Raw genomic sequence first — 18,074 nt, forward strand, 5'->3', positions numbered from 1 at the left:
TTCTGGGGGAGAATACAAGAAAATGTGTAGATCTATGAGTAAATGTATGCCTTGTGTGATTTTTATGCTTATATGTATGATCTTATGTGATTGTGATGTTTATACTAGCCAAATGGAACCTAAAAATCGAGATCTACTATATGAAGAATGAAATAAGTATAACTTATACCATTTCACCCTAATCAAGTCTAGAAAAATAATCTAGTTGGTTAATATGAACATTTTTGGACTTAAAACCCATTTTTGGGCTCAAAATGCTAAAAAATACAAAACTAAGGGGCCCAAAACGACAAAATAGAGATTCTTATGGCTGAGATGAGTCTAAACAGTTTCTAATATGTATTTTCTAAATATCAACACTTTTGAAGGGTTAAAAATGTGAATTTTAAACATAATGGGCCAAAATGGGCTTTTCGGCCCAATAAAGCCCCAAATTGTGAAAATTTTGAATTAGAGGGGCTGAAACTGCACATTTCTGCAAAAAAAGGGGATTACTTGTGTACTAAAACCATTTCAAGGGCCAAAAATGCTTTTCAACTTAAAAAGGGACCAAAGATGCAAAAAATTTCCATCTCGGGCGAAAATTGTAAAAGTTGCGAAAATGGAGGTTTCAACCGAGAAAATTTCATTTTTGATGGACTGAAGCTGTTTATTAAGTAAATTGTGCTAAAAAAATGTCTTTCCAATAAGTTTTGATACTAAAGTGTCAAGAAAAATAGTTTAAGGACTAAACTGGAAATTCTTTTATACACAAAGAGTTAAAAGTGTAAATTTTATCCAAGAAAGGGCTTTAAAATATAAACTCTAATTCTTAAAACAACAAATCCCTTTAGATAAAAACACGAGTACTACGTCTACCGGCGAAACGTAATAATAAATACACTTTCAACACCAATATCGTTACCAAACGAATTGATTCGGTCTCGAATCAATAACGAATCAAAAATCAATAAACAATGATACTTCAATACACACGCGGAAAATTCACGAGAAGTCAATACACCATCTTTGGGCTCGAAAGTTTCAAATCATGCTTGTTTGGCCTAGCTAGCCCAATGACATGATCTTTAGGCCCGAAGGGAACGCGCTTACATGCTATTGGGCCTTATATGACCTAGTTTCGTGTAAAAGGACTTTCAATAGCTTTATTGTGCTGTTGGGCCCCAAGGGTCCTTTGGTACTGCTAGCAAAGTCAAGAAGTCAAATGCGAGTCGGGCCAAGGGCCTTTTGCATTCACGATAGCCTTGAACGACTTATGGAAATAACGGGGGCTTCGCACCCTCTTTTCTCCTCGGTTGTGGGGCTATGAGAAGTCAGGGTGGTTGGATTAAGTGAGTAGTACGGACGACGCCTAAGGGATCGTTTGTATAGTTGTAAACTAGTCATTTTCATTAATGCGTGATTATAACGACTCACAACCCGTAATTAATCCAATGTCACTTGGAATTATCGAAAACAACGTCGTATCGGAATAATACTAACTCAGCCACGTAATTTAATGTATTGGGAAAACATCGGGTTTTCCTGGGAAATTCAACGCTCTTAACTATGTGATATATACAAAGTTTAACAATTATTCACATTCACAATAATCAACAAGCATACTTACGGATCTTCACACTTTTTCTTATATACAACATTTCTTTTTAGAACTCACCAACATTTCATATGTTGACGTTTTTCCAAAATACTTGTATTCTCAGGTAACAGGTAAATCGAAGGAAAAATGTACCCAGTGATGTCATGTTGTTTGTTTAATTAGCATCGAACAATTTACGTTTTGGAAATGTAATGTGTTGAAACAATGTACTAAATGTAAACAATACTGGTTGTAATATTTCAATGCATGGTGATGAATGATGTTATGTTTCATGTATATTCATTGTGATGGTGTTCAATTGAGTCACAATAGCCCTCGGACGTTTCCGCCGTCTAGTTCGGGGGTGTGACAGGTTGGTATCAGAGCTCTGTTTATAGTGAACTAGCATATCTAGCCACACATTGATATGCAACTATAAACCAAAAGAGGGACTAACACAACTCTGAACAAAACAAGTAAAACATAACAATAAAACACCCTTGTTTGTATTAGGAACGAGAACCTAACACCGAATCAAACAAGATAATGCTAGTATCTCGGTTAATCCAGGACTGTTCTTAGTTGTATCAAGGAACGGATGTAGCCTGATCAACTACATTCTTACCAAGGTATCACTACCACACGTCCTGAGGAGATCGTGATAGCTAGAGAACCTAAAAAACATACCCCTTTATCACCAAAAAGAGAACATCTGTTTAGTCTATACCATAGTGGTAGAGTCATAGGAGTAACGATAGTTTATACCTTCCCCCAGTCTTCATGGAGGTAGAGCAGCAGGGTATCCAGTTTCATCAAGTCCTAGTGGCTCACGGAATGCTTGAAGATGAACCAAAAGGGAATCAAGAGGAAGCACACGACATCGGACCTGACGAATACACAGACACCGACTACGAGTTCGAGGAGACCGATGATGACATAGAGGAAGGACAAGACCCGGGCAAAGATCACGCCACGTCGTTTGTAGATGAGGCGCAACCGGACCACCCCGCCCCACCAGTGAACCCCCCAAGGGAGAACCGCTCTCCCGAAGCTGAGATCGCCGCCCTGCGGCAACAGCTGTACGCCATGGAAGCACGTGCAGTGCAAGCTGAGCATGAGAGGGATGAGGTTATTGGAGACATGACTGAGATGGCTCAGTTACTGGCTCAACACTTTGGCATATGACCCCGCCACTATATAGGACGCACCATGGAGTGTTAGGGATAGGCTTATCTGACTAGGCCATTAGGATCTATGCTATGTACCCCGACTCTATGTTTAAGTGACTACACTACTCATAGAGCCGTTATGTTGCCGAACTAATATCACTTATGTATGCTCTTTCGAGCAAAATTTTCATGTATCAAATGCGGATAATATTAGTGAACTTTTACGTGTTTTATTATGACATTACAAATTGCTATGTGTTGTGAATCCATGATTGTATGCTAATTTGTAGAAGTACTTAAGTTCGTACCATGCACCTAGTCAGTAGGATCACAACCTCACAGAACCCACAAACACTCAACATCTTTCCGTCTCATGACAGAAAGATGCCTCGCCGACCTACTCGCGGAAACCCTGGACCAACCCCACCCGAAGTTGACTCCACTACATTCCAGGCAGTCGTATCTGTTGCGGTCACCGCAGCTATGGCACAAATTCACCAAGGGAACAACGGAGGAGGCAACGGGCAAGGGGTCGAGAGTTCGAACAATGGAATGAATCAAGGACCCACCAAAACCTGTACCTACAAGGACTTCACAAACGCCAAACCACGAACCTTTAACGGCACCGGAGGAGTGATCACCCTGAAACGATGGATCGAGAAGGTGGAATCGGTGTTCGAGATATGTGATTGCCCTGAAGAGATGAAAGTAAAGTTTGCTGCATGCACTTTTGTCGACCAAGTGCTCACTTGGTGGAACGGGCACGTGGAAGCCATGACACTCCCCGTAGCCAATTCCACGCCATGGACAGAAATGAAGGAAATGCTGATGGCCGAATACTGCCCTCGTGGTGAGATTCAGAAAATGGAGCAAGAGCTGTGGAACCTCACTGTACGGAATGCTGATATCGATGCCTACGTATCCAGATTTAGTGAACTATCTCTGTTATGTCCGGGCATGATCACCTTGGAAGGAAAGAAGATTGATCGATTCATCTGGGGACTAACCTCTCCGATCCAAGGAAACGTGATAGTTGCAAACCCTGAAACTTTCGACAGTGCTAAGAGATTGGCAAAGAAGTTGTATGACCACAACAACAAGAAGGGTGAGAAGCCAGCGGAGGCTGAAGGTAAGAAGGAAGGTGATGGAAAGAAGGGGAAAAACAACAAGAGGAAGGGGTGTCAAGGCCCCGAGACTTCTAAGAAGCAGCAGACAGTGGCAGTTCATGCTGCCACCGCACCAGTTCCGACCACACCACATGCTCCAGCCTCAGCTGCTTCGAATGCTCCTATACCTTATTCCGGTAATCTTCCCAAGTGCAACAAGTGCGGTTTCCATCATAATGGAGAGTGCAAGGAGCTGCAGTGCACCAGTTGCAATCGGAAGGGGCACACGGCAAGGTATTGCAGGACTTACCCTCCTCGGAATCAACAACAGGGAAACAGCAACAACAACAACAACCACAACAACAACAACATCAACACCGGTGGCAACAATGCAGGGCCTAGCCACACCTGCTATGGGTGTGGGAGGACTGGGCATTTCCGCCGAGATTGCCCAAACAACAACAACAATCCCGGAAATGGAGGAACAGGAAGGGTGCTGACCATGGGTCAGGGGGAGGCGATTCAGGATCCCGCTGTTGTTACCGGTACGTTTCCCCTAAACCACACTTATGCATGCATCCTATTTGACACCGGAGCCGAGCAAAGTTTTGTGAGCAATAAGTTTAAACATTTATTAAAACAACAACCCCAAAAGCTTAATGAAACCTTTACGGTGGAAATGGCCAATGGGAAAACCGAATCCACTGGGGAAATCTACATCGGATGTACCCTAACCTTAAATCAACACGTCTTTCGAATAGACTTAATGTCTGTTTCCATTAGGAGCTTCGATGTGATTATTGGCATGGGCTGGTTAAGCCCCCACCATGCTAAAATTATGTGTCACGAGAACGCCGTTCGCCTTCACCTTCCCAATCACGAAACCCTAATTATTTACGGAGACAAACCTAGCACGAACCTTCGCCTCATCTCGTGCATCCAGGCACAGAAGCATCTACGAAAGAATGATTTGACGTTTCTGGCTCACATAGTGGATAAAACCAAGGAAGAGGTTAACATTCAAGACATTCCCGTAGCACGTGAATTCCCAGAAGTATTTCCTGAAGATCTTCCTGGAGTACCCCCCAGAGAGACAAGTTGAGTTCCGAATTGACCTCGTTCCAGGAGCAACCCCTCTCGCTAAATCGCCTTACCGGCTAGCTCCTGCTGAAATGCAGGAACTGTCCAGCCAACTCAGCCAACTCCTAGGCAAGGGATTCATCCGACCCAGCTACTCGCCATCGGGTGCTCCGGTCCTCTTTGTCAAAAAGAAGGACGGATCTTTTAGAATGTGCATCGATTACAGGGAGTTAAATAAACTCACCGTCAAAAATCGCTATCCACTCCCACGAATCGACGATCTATTTGACCAGCTCCAAGGATCTAGTTACTTTTCTAAGATAGATCTACGGTCCGGGTACCATCAACTCAAGGTCCGGGAAGAGGATATTCCTAAAACCGCTTTCCGAACTCGTTACGGACAGTATGAATTTGTCGTAATGCCCTTCGGTCTAACGAATGCCCCTACCGCATTTATGGACCTGATGAACCGAATCTGTCGGCCATTCCTCGACAACTTTGTTATCGTCTTCATTGACGACATCCTAGTCTATTCCCGAAGCGAAGAAGAGCATGGCCAACATCTCCGACAAATCCTAGAAACCCTGCGAACGGAAAAGCTATACGCAAAACTCTCCAAGTGTGAGTTCTGGCTCCGTAGCGTGAACTTCCTAGGTCATGTTGTTAGTCAAGAAGGAATTCATGTGGATCCTTCCAAGGTCAAAGTCGTCGAAGGATGGGCAGTCCCGACAACACCCACAAAAATTCGTCAATTCTTAGGCCTAGCAGGCTACTATAGGAGGTTCATTCAAAACTTCTCTAAGATCGCCAAGCCACTTACCTCGCTTACACAAAAGGGCGTACCATTCAAATGGACGGACAAACAAGAAGTTGCATTCCGAACCCTGAAGCAAATGCTCTGCAGTGCCCCGGTACTATCTCTACCAGAGGGAACGGAAGATTTCGTGGTCTACTGTGACGCGTCAAATCAGGGTTTAGGTTGCGTTCTCATGCAGCATGGAAGAGTGATAGCTTACGCATCCCGCCAACTGAAGACACACGAAGTGAATTATACAACCCATGATCTGGAATTGGGAGCGGTGGTCTTTGCTCTAAAAATTTGGAGGCATTACCTTTATGGTACGAAGTGCACCATCTTCACGGACCACAAAAGTCTCCAGCACATCTTGAATCAGAAAGAGCTGAATATGAGACAATGAAGATGGGTTGAACTATTAAACGATTATGAGTGTGAAATCAAGTACCACCCAGGCAAGGCCAACGTGGTGGCTGATGCCTTGAGCCGGAAGGAGTACTCTAATCGTCGTGCAAAAACTCTCTCAATAACCATCCAATCTCACCTAACCACTCAGATTGGGGTAGCCCAGTCAGAGGCCATGAAGACGAAAAACAGAGCAAGCGAAGCATTACGCGGGATGGAGAAGAATCTAGAGGTAAAGGAGAACGGAGTATACTATTTCATGAACCGTATTTGGGTCCCTAAACTCGGAGGATTTAGGGAGGTAGTCATGAATGAAGCTCACAAGACGCGATACTCCATCCATCCCGGTTCGGACAAGATGTATTTGGATATTAAACAACATTATTGGTGGCCTAACATGAAGGCAGAAATTGCCACCTATGTCAGTAAATGCCTTACTTGTGCCAAAGTAAAGGTGGAGTACCAGAAGCCCTCGGGGTTATTACAACAACCGGTGATCCCTGAGTGGAAATGGGAAGGGATTTCCGTGGATTTTGTGACCAAGCTTCCCAAGACGTTAGATGGATTAGACACCATATGGGTAATAGTTGATCGACTGACGAAATCTGCCCATTTCCTGCCAATAAAAGAATCCTACAAGATGGAGAGACTGACGCGTTTATACATTCGAGAAATTGTGAGACTTCATGGAATACCAGTGTCTATCATCTCAGATAGAGACAGTAGATTCACTTCACGTTTTTGGCAATCACTTCAGAAAGCACTCGGAACCCATCTCGACATGAGCACCGCTTATCACCCACAAACGGACGGTCAAAGCGAACGAACCATTCAGACGCTCGAAGACATGCTTCGCGCATGTGTGATAGACTTTGGGAAGTATTGGGACATCCACTTACCCTTAGTTGAATTCTCTTATAACAACAGTTACCATTCGAGCATCAAGGTCGCTCCTTTCGAAGCACTATATGGACGTAAGTGTAGATCACCGTTGTGTTGGGCTGAGGTGGGCGACACCCAGCTAGCAAAGACACTAGCATCGGACAAGGCGCTAACGGGACCGGAGATCATTCGTGAAACCACGGAAAAGATAGTTCAAATCAGAGCTCGATTGCAAGCATCGCGCGACCGAAAGAAGAGCTACGCCAATAAACGGCGAAAGCCCTTAGAGTTTCAGGTCGGGGATCGAGTTCTGTTAAAAGTTTCACCTTGGAAAGGGGTCATTCTTTTCGGAAAACGGGGAAAACTGAACCCACGATACATTGGACCTTTTGAGATCGTTGCCCAAATAGGTCCAGTGGCGTACAAACTGCAGCTACCCGTGGAGCTAAACAGTGTACACCCCGTGTTCCATGTCTCCAATCTAAAGAAGTTCCTATCAGATGAAACACTCATCATTCCCCTTGACGAGATTGAAATCAACGAGAATCTCCTGTTTGTTGAAGAACCAGTCGAAATCATGGACAGGGAGGTGAAGCGTACTAAGCAAAGTCGCATCCCGATCGTGAAAGTACGGTGGAATGCGAAGCGTGGGCCAGAATTTACGTGGGAACGCGAAGACCAAATGAAGCAAAAGTACCCTCATCTATTCTAGCATTCTCAAATCTAGCTTTCAAAAAGAATTTCGGAACGAAATTCCCTCTAACGGGGGGATGATGTCACAACTAGAAATTTTTGTGCCTTGTAAACTACAACAACTAAGTCAAATTGTGAATCAAAGACATAAGAGCATGTATGATGCATACTCTATGACGACAAAATCTCAAACAAACATCCCATGCAAGCATTTCAAGTAGTCAATAAGCAATTGGAAACCCTAGGAGTTCTTGTTTAAGTCCATTTTGGACTAGGAATTTCTTATTAGGCCCAATGGACCAATAAGCTTCCAATTTGACCATCTTGGGCTTAGAACTCTTGAATGGGCTCTAATTGGACCCACTTCCATTTATTTCAATATTTTGGGCCATATTGGGCCTAGAATGAAATAAGTTAATTATATGAACCATTTTGGGCCATAACTAACCTAATGTAGCCCTAATAGGTCATAAGAATCATATTTATGGTTAATTGGATCAAACATCACTTTACATAACCATGAAAAAGGCTTAAGCATACAAGGCCCAAATTCTTTTCTCTCCCTCTCTAATTCTTGGCCCAAGCCCAAGTAAAAAGGGAGAGTTGACTTCTCATGGCCACCTCATTTTTACATTATGGTCTTCCATGCATCTTATCCCATGTTTCCATGCATACATCACTTCAAGATCTCTCTCTTTCCCTCTCTCTTGCTCTCGGCCGATTCCAAGCACACACACACACAATTCTCTCATAAATCTCTCAAGAAAACTCTCTCATATTTCCTCTATATTTTCAAGATCTAAGAAGTGTTCAAGGGGATTCTTACATAAAATCATCATCTAAGGTAAGATGTTGCTTAGATCCATAAACTAGTTATTTCATTCCATTCAAGAATCACCTCTTAACCCATTCAAACTTATGATTTAGCACCTTAGAAGCATCTAAGTTCGAGATCTTCCAAGCAGGGTTGCTAAGGCCGAATTTTCTTCTCATTTTCCTTCCAAAAACCGAAACCATACCAAAGGTGAGCTTCATACCCCCTCTTTTTTGGTTTTTATAAGTTTTCTGGGGGAGAATACAAGAAAATGTGTAGATCTATGAGTAAATGTATGCCTTGTGTGATTTTTATGCTTATATGTATGATCTTATGTGATTGTGATGTTTATACTAGCCAAATGGAACCTAAAAATCGAGATCTACTATATGAAGAATGAAATAAGTATAACTTATACCATTTCACCCTAATCAAGTCTAGAAAAATAATCTAGTTGGTTAATATGAACATTTTTGGACTTAAAACCCATTTTTGGGCTCAAAATGCTAAAAATACAAAACTAAGGGGCCCAAAACGACAAAATAGAGATTCTGATGGCTGAGATGAGTCTAAACAGTTTCTAATATGTATTTTCTAAATATCAACACTTTTGAAGGGTTAAAAATGTGAATTTTAAACATAATGGGCCAAAATGGGCTTTTCGGCCCAATAAAGCCCCAAATTGTGAAAATTTTGAATTAGAGGGGCTGAAACTGCACATTTCTGTAAAACAGGGGATTACTTGTGTACTAAAACCATTTCAAGGTCCAAAATGCTTTTCAACTTAAAAAGGGACCAAAGATGCAAAAAATTTCCATCTCGGGCGAAAATTGTAAAAGTTGCGAAAATGGAGGTTTCAACCGATAAAATTTCATTTTTGAAGGACTGAAGCTGTTTATTAAGTAAATTGTGCTAAAAAAATGTCTTTCCAATAAGTTTTGATACTAAAGTGTCAAGAAAAATAGTTTAAGGACTAAACTGGAAATTCTTTTATACACAAAGAGTTAAAAGTGTAAATTTTATCCAAGAAAGGGCTTAAAAATATAAACTCTAATTCTTAAAACAACAAATCCCTTTAGATAAAAACACGAGTACTACGTCTACCGGCGAAACGTAATAATAAATACACTTTCAACACCAATATCGTTTCCAAACGAATTGATTCGGTCTCGAATCAATAACGAATCAAAAATCAATAAACAATGATACTTCAATACACACGCGGAAAATTCACGAGAAGTCAATACACCATCTTTGGGCTCGAAAGTTTCAAATCGTGCTTGTTTGGCCTAGCTAGCCCAATGATATGATCTTTAGGCCCGAAGGGAACGCGCTTACATGTTATTGGGCCTTATATGACCTAGTTCCGTGTAAAAGGACTTTCAATAGCTTTATTGTGCTGTTGGGCCCCAAGGGTCCTTTGGTACTGCTAGCAAAGTCAAGAAGTCAAATGCGAGTCCGGCCAAGGGCTTCGCACCCTCTTTTCTCCTCGGTTGTGGGGCTATGAGAAGTCAGGGTGGTTGGATTAAGTGAGTAGTACGGACGACGCCTAAGGGATCATTTGTATAGTTGTAAACTAGTCATTTTCATTAATGCATGATTATAACGACTCACAACCCGTAATTAATCCAATGTCACCTGGAATTATCGAAAACAACGTCGTATCAGAATAATACTAACTCAGCCACGTAATTTAATGTATTGGGAAAACATCGGGTTTTCCTGGGAAATTCAACGCTCTTAACTATGTGATATATACAAAGTTTAACAATTATTCACATTCACAATAATCAACAAGCATACTTACGGATCTTCACACTTTTTCTTATATACAACATTTCTTTTTAGAAAATATCGGATTTTCTGTGGTTTTCAACATTATACAAATCATTTCTTTTCAAACCTTACTTATGAACTCACCAACATTTCATATGTTGACGTTTTTCCAAAATACTTGTATTCTCAGATAACAGGTAAATCGAAGGAAAAATGTACCCAGTGATGTCATGTTGTTTGTTTAATTAGCATCGAACAATTTACGTTTTGGAAATGTAATGTTTTGAAACAATGTACTAAATGTAAACAATACCGGTTGTAATATTTCAATGCATGGTGATGAATGATGTTATGTTTCATGTATATTCATTGTGATGGTATTCAATTGAGTCACAATAGCCCTCGGACGTTTCCGCCGTCTGGTTTGGGGGTGTGACAGAAAGTGTATGTTTAGTGTACGCATCCGGGTTCCTTATTCTGGTGATGTGACCTAGTACGTCGAGCGTACTAGTGGTACACTTAGTGTACTCGATCAGGGGCTAAATGGGCTTTTGATCTTTGGCTGCTTTTATACTCCAGGGTTTCTTGCTCTTTTTGGGCCACAAGTCTTTTCTGAGTTGGGCCATTGTTAGGCCTTGGGCCTTTATGAATTTGGGCCCATATTGGGTCTTTAGTGTCTTTTGTACTTTGGGCTAGTTGGGTTTGGACCGTGATATATTAGGCCCAATAAGGGAAGGGTAAAACGGTCTTTTACCCTTTTGAGTCGAGATTAAGGATTTGGACTCTTATATTAGGTTAATGACCTAATTGCTAATTAGGGTTCTATTATTTGTGATTTAGTGTGGGGATCTTACGATTCATTAGCCGATTGTGATTTGTTTATCTTAGGAATGAGGTGAGTTCCTTCATCGTACTCGTGGGTCGAAGGCACCAATGTCATCCCACTGGATTATGTTCGTAGGATGATAGTTGTCTTCGTGACAATTTCATGTTATACATGTATATGTTTGTTGTCTTTGTGACTCTTGCTGATATGATTGTATGGTAGCTGTAAGGGTGAAATAGACCCGATACCAGTTGGAAGAGACCGAAGGGGGTGGAATATACCCAGTACTGGTTGAAAGAGACCGAAGGGGGTGAAATAGACTCAGCACCGATTGAAAGAGACCGAAGGGGGTGAAATATACCCAATACTGGTTGAAAGAGAGTAAAGTGGTGAAATAGACTCAGTTTATGTTTTGACTGTCCTGTATGTATGGTATGGGGTATTTTGAGAAAATCCACTAAGCTTTGTGTTTATAGTTTATGTTATGGTTTCAGGTACTTCCAACTCAAAAGGGAAGGGCCCGGCATGATCGCACCGCATCCGCCCATGTTTTTCGCATTTTGGGATTTTGGGATTTTGTACTCTAATGTTCTTTCGACTATGATACACTTTTGTTTGTTTTGATATGACTATTAAATGCTTTGGAAAGAATTAAAAACAAAAAATTTTATCTGGAATTTTTGGGATGTTACAAGAACCGACCATCTTATCCTCCTAATCTTCCCTATCTGCAAAACCTTAGACTAGACCTTCAGCATCTGCTAAACCTTTAAGTTTAGCCATGAATATAGCTCTGTGATCCCTTATATCTAGAAGCCACATGAATAGAGGAAGGGTGAAGAACATGTCTACTATTTTCCAGACGTGATGGAGAAAATCGGGTGAGGAATAGATCCAAACTAAGGGGATCAACCTTGGTCACCTGTTTTCTTCGTAAAGGGATTGTTGTTGTCGGCTACCTTATATTTGTCGCACCAACACGTGCACACACAAATAAGACGATTTAGGGTTTTGTACCACTCGATTTAGGTTTGTTTCAAGTGTAGCAGCAGAAGAAGGCGGCGACATTGATTTGAGAGGGAGATGTATCATTGGAAAGTCAAAGAACTAAAGAATGATACACATTATACGGGTCTCACTCGGGAGCTTCGGCGACGATGATCCAGTGACCCATCTCTCTAGCTCTTTTGAAGATGAACTGATAAAGGATGAAGGATTTAGGTTGGTTATGGTGTTAGAGTTTCGGTTCAAAAAATAGAGAAGAGCGAAAGGCAAGGCAAAAGGGTAAATTGTGGGGATCCACAAGTGAATGATAAATGATAAAGGGGGAAGGGTTTTCTTTTCTTTTTTTTTTTAAATAATTAATAAGTAAATAGTTCAAAAATAAATGCGCAAGGGTAAAATAGATTTTTTAGTTTGGTAAACAATTATAGAAAAAAAAATGTGCATGGTTTTACGATATAAGGGATAGTCCAAATTAATTTTAGGTTTTACGATATAAGGGATAGTCCAAATTAATTGTAAAAAATATGGACTAAACGTACGTTTTAGCGACTGAACACGGGATTATTCATGTAATTACTCTATTTTATATACATTAAATGAGAAACAAATGAAAATATAAATAGAAATATACCGGATCTTTAGTTTATAAACGTAAAATAGAAAAAAAAAATTAATACGTCATAGTTATAAAAATAACCAAATATTATATAATTTTTATAAATTTATATTTCATAAATAAAATATCATAAAATATATATAATAAAATAATTAACTGGTAAATAAATTAAAATTATTTATAATTAAAATATAATTACGTTATAAAATGAAATATGATTAAAAAACAAGACGGTTAAATATACTAAACGTTAAAATATATTAACCACTCACCGGTCGAATATAACAAATAATAATAATATATAAAATAAGCTAATAAGTTAGGAACATAATAAAACAAATACTAACTCACTAAAAATAATCTAAGCTTTAAGAGTTTACTCACTTTGAACTGTTAAAAAATAAAAACCCAAATCCAATAATTCTTGAGCAAACCAAAGTCGTCGGTCGTTGGAGAAGGAAGGATCATTAACATTCAAAAGAAACGTTGTATAACGTTACAAAAACAACAATCACAATATAATCACATAAACACAAACCAAATCATATAAAACCTTTTAACATATCACAACATCAACACAAAGTACATTACCCAAATAGAATCTGCGCACTCGAAGGCGTCAAATTCCCCAACCCATCCGGTGCCTCAACCACTTCCCATTCCACCAAAAACCCCGGACTTTTCTCTTTTCCATTCCCAATCAAAATCCGACCCACCGCAACATGAAGATTCCTCCCCACAACATAAATAAAACTACCATAACAATTTACCGAAAACGGCTTACATATTTTATCCGGTAATGGAGGCCCATCAACCGATTTCCAAGTGTCCGAATTCATATCATAAACTTTTAATTTTGTCCTCTCATGCTCTGTCACCACAAACAAATGCCCATATATCACAACACTCGACCCTGTCCACCCTTCTCGAAGCCCATCCGCCATATTTTCCCAATTATCAGTTTTCGGGTCGTAAATTTGTCCACGTGGGACCACATAAAAAGGCCAAAACCACCCTTCGGTCACCAAAAGCTTCCCATTAAGAACCGCAGCATCATAAACCGCCATATTTGTACGCATATTTGCAATCGGATGCCAAATCCCGTTTTTCGGGTCCATAACTTCGCCCGAATTGAGCTCGAAAAGATCCGTACTATTTCCCCCCGCCACGTAGATCTTCTCGTTTATCACCCCGGATGCAAAAAAAGATCTTGCGGTGATCATTTTTTTCATTATAGTCCAATGATTCTTCTTAATGTCGAATTTCATCACTACATTTAGGGGGCAATCCGCGTCAAAAATGATACCTCCACATACGAAAAGAGACCCGTTTGAGGGAAATGAAACGCATCGAAGGCCATGTGGACAAACTTTATCGACACAAGGCATTGGTGGAATTGTGTGCCATGAAAAATGGGTAAGATCAAGGACATGCCATTGAATCTTTCCTGTACATTTATGAAATGAGAAGACAAATAACCATGGATCTTGAAAACCCATTTCGTTTCTTTTGCTAAAGAATCGTTCTTTGTTGCAGAATAATTGATACCACCGCTTGCAAACTGCCCTGGTGGCTGGATGGGTGGTGACTGGTAGCCGGAGTAGACAAGTTAAAGCAATATCATCAGGAAGACCAGGGATTAAGGGATCACCTTGAAGATTCAGTTCTGATTCCAACAAAGGATCGAGTAGACGAGATTGAATTGATGCTAATTTGAATTTAGGAGATAATGTCATCTGGGAATCGCCTAATTTCTGTACTGGGACTTGCTGTGATGAAACGCGAACTCTTTGCATCTTTGCGAAATTCAAGAACCCTAAAGCTGAATCCGAATTCAAGAACTTGAAAGAAGGAAAAGGTGCAAACCCCAATTCGAATTGATTTGCTTAATTTGAAAGGAGATAACAAATACGACAGAATTGGAGTCGAATTGCGAAGAGCCCTTTTTTGACAATTGAGTTCACATGTCATGTGATTGTCTTCAATCGCACCGAATACGACCAAACACAACATAAAAACAAAACCCCATCTCGAGAAATCAATCTCAAAGTCAGTTTTTGCTGCAGGAAAAACACAGAATTAGAATTTTTTATCTTATCTCCCCGAAAAGATAACTCCCCCCTTTCACTTTTTTTCCACAAGATTTAAATCAGTAATCAATGACAAACAACAAATTTCTAAAATACCCAGTTCAAGAATCAACGACAAGTTACGCTTTATGATCTGGGTACAGTTCTAATTCGAATAAGATTCTGCGTATGAAGTGTAAAAGACAGAGAAGATGATGAAATCAATAAAGAAAACACCAAGAACATGAACTTACAGATAATAACAAAGGAATAGATTAAAGATGAAGACAGATTGCAACTTCAGCTTGAAGATTGATTGATAACTGTTGTTTGTTCGTCTTTAAGTTTGTGGTGAACTGGTGATGATGGTGGAAATATTATAATTGTTTTGGTGGGCTGAAACCCTCATATTCTTGTAAGAAAAGTATATGTGGCAAACATGGGTTCATATCCTTGATGGCCAATAATTCCCACGCGCAACAGAAGAACGTGGACAGAAGGGAAACTTCACTCTCGAAAGAGGCGAGTCGCAACTCTCAAATCAAACCCACCCGTGCACGCTACTGCGATGGCTGAACTCAGAAAGGAGGTCAGATTATGAATGAGTAGGCTTGCACAGGCTAATTATGGCCATAAATTGCATCAATTTGTTGGCAGGTTTTAATTAAGTGCAAATGTTTTAAAATTTTATATTTTTTTGTCAATTTAAAAAAAAAAAGTTATTATGCTAACTTTAAAAATCAAAAACACTAGTATTTTGGACTTTTTCTATTTAATTAAAGGAAAACAGAATTTTAAAAGGTAATGAAATATTATTTTAATATATAGATTAATTTTTTTTTTACAATTTTTATTAAACTCGTATTTATGGTTTATAAAATTCTATTTTGACCCGTTTAAAAAAAGAATAAACTGCATGAATGGTCCTTGTAGTTAGCTGAAAATTGTCATCCAAAAAAGTTTGGAGCAGCACCACAAGTCCAAAGTTTTCATTTTGTTGCGAGTTTTGTCTAATTTGTTTCAATTTTTTTATAATGACGATTTTGTCCTTAATATTTTTATTTTTTTTATTTTTTTAATTACTTTAATGTTTTTTTTATTAAAAGAAAAATAAAAAATAAAATCAACCCTCCCTCTCTCTCTCTCTCTCTCTCTCTCTCTCTCTCTCTCTCTCTCTCTCTCTCTCTCTCTCTCTCTCTCTCTCTCTCTCTCTCTCTCTCGTTGTCGGAGCACCACCAATTTCGGCGGAATCTTCAACATCGGAGCACCACAGTGGATGCCACCCATTTAGCCGCTGCCCTTTGTCTTGTTGATTTTCGCCATATAGGTTCATCCGACTAGTCTTCTATGTCAGTGGGAGGGAGAGAGAGAGAGAGAGAGAGAGAGAGAGAGAGAGAGAGATATAGATAGATAGATAGATAGATAGATAGATAGAGAATGGGATCTGGGTAAGGACTGAGAAACCATTGATGGACGACCACCGTGTGCAAACCCTTGCTCCAGTTATGTAAAATACCACCACCACCTAGCAACTCAAATCCACCGATGCTTCAATCTGCAGCTCGAAGAAGGGAGGTCCGACGCCGTTTTCCTCAACAAACCATAGCTCGACGTCGTCTTCGTTTCTCTATTTCTTTGTCATTTTGTCGTTCAACAGCAAACCCTAGCTCGTCGTCGACGTCGTCATCTTTGTCTTCATCATTCCAGTTACAAACAAATATGTTCATCATGTATGGATCTGGATCTACTCGTCATGTCTGCTTCTCTCTCAACCATCGGCTCAGATCAAAATGGGGTGAGGTGAACGACGTTTACAGGTTCAAGTTTACAGGCGACGATGTTTACAGATCTGGACGGAGGCGATATTTACATCTCATACCAAATTGGGGTGAGGTTTGGGACGATGACACTTTAAAGACGACTATACCCTTTGTCCAAAATGACGAAGACAATGGTGTTCCATGGCAGGTGGCGGTGGAGCTTTGGGGAGAGAAGCATGATGTCGTTGTCCGACAGTCGATGGTTGTCTGGTTAAGGTGGTTTCCCGATGAATAGTAAAAAGAGGGAGAGAGATAAAGTCTCCAGTAAGGAAAATGGGTGGGGTTTGGGTGGGTTATTAGGAATAGAGTTTTTATATTTATTTGAGTGAAAGTAAAAAAAAAAAAAATAGAAAAACAAATAGATTAATGAGTATTTAGTGCAGGTGTGTTTTTATCTTGAGAGAGAGAGAGGATTATCATTTTCTATTTTTTCTATTATAAAAAATAAAATATAAAAGGAAAATTTTCTTTTTTGTTTTTCTTTAATCAGAACAATTTTGTAAATAATAAAAAATTTTGAAAAAGAAAAAAGTAAGGGCAAATTCGTCATTAAGAAAAAGTTTATAGCAAATTGGACCAAACTCACAACAAAATGAAAAGTTTTGACCCCTAGTGCTAGTCTAAACATTTTTGGACCAAAGTGGCAATTTTCGACAAACCACAGGACCATTTGTGCAGTTTAGTCTTTAAAAAAATATTTTTTGTTGGTTTACCTGTTTAAAAAATAATATTAAATTCATATCTAATACTAAGTTATAACACGTGGGCATGATGGATTAGAAATTAATTTTTTTTAATTAAATTGTATCTTATTTATTTAAAATTAATAATTGATAATAACATCTTTACTAATTAAAGTGTATATGTTTTGCAGTAATATGATAATGACATAACTATTGGTTGAAATTACGAACCGACAATGGTTTGAATATGCAATTGGCATTTTGTATTTGTAGATATGCAAAAAAAAAATATAATTTTATGAAATAAATATAAATTTAACAAAAAACAAATATTGAAATTTATATAAATAATAAAGTTATACGATGTTTTTTATAAATTTCTAAAAACTTCTTTATACATAACATTAGATGTTACCATCCATATCTAAAATCAAAAATTTTAATCATTGTCTACTTAGAACTCTGGATAAAATAACACACAATTGACCATGTGTAAAAACATGATCCTTGAGAAACAAGCCAACCTTCGATAAAGATTGTCATTGGCTCTTATTAATTGTCATTATAAAACACACAGTCAATGGAAATTTTCTTCTTTGGAATTTGAACAGGATCTTGTCTTCAAAAGGAGTTAAAGACATTCTTAGAATAAAAGTTTGGTTTCCAATATTACTTCCAGATAATATAACTTCCTCAATAACACGTTTGCCCATAGATTTAACATGTAGTCTAGTCCCATTATACAAGCCATTTTT

At 39.2% G+C, this 18,074-nt stretch overlaps 1 protein-coding gene across 1 annotated transcript; it reads right to left on the reverse strand.

Annotated features, from left to right (window-relative positions):
- Positions 1-13,196: 13,196 nt before the first annotated feature.
- LOC111876342 (F-box/kelch-repeat protein At1g30090) lies at positions 13,197-15,403 on the reverse strand. The gene is made up of 2 exons (XM_023872877.3): positions 15,071-15,403; positions 13,197-14,807 (listed from the first exon to the last, which is right to left on the reverse strand). The coding sequence occupies exon 2, from the start codon at positions 14,541-14,543 to the stop codon at positions 13,335-13,337; it is 1,209 nt and encodes a 402-aa protein (XP_023728645.1). The 5' UTR covers positions 14,544-14,807; positions 15,071-15,403; the 3' UTR covers positions 13,197-13,334.
- Positions 15,404-18,074: the final 2,671 nt, after the last annotated feature.

The sequence above is a fragment of the Lactuca sativa genome, chromosome 1 (genome assembly GCF_002870075.4).
Source record: "Lactuca sativa cultivar Salinas chromosome 1, Lsat_Salinas_v11, whole genome shotgun sequence".
In the NCBI taxonomy this organism is placed as follows: domain Eukaryota; kingdom Viridiplantae; phylum Streptophyta; class Magnoliopsida; order Asterales; family Asteraceae; genus Lactuca; species Lactuca sativa.

Bases quoted from the DNA above. Each gene is read 5' to 3' on its own strand.
- LOC111876342 (XM_023872877.3), bottom strand. From the start codon at position 14,543: ATGCAAAGAGTTCGCGTTTCATCACAGCAAGTCCCAGTACAGAAATTA.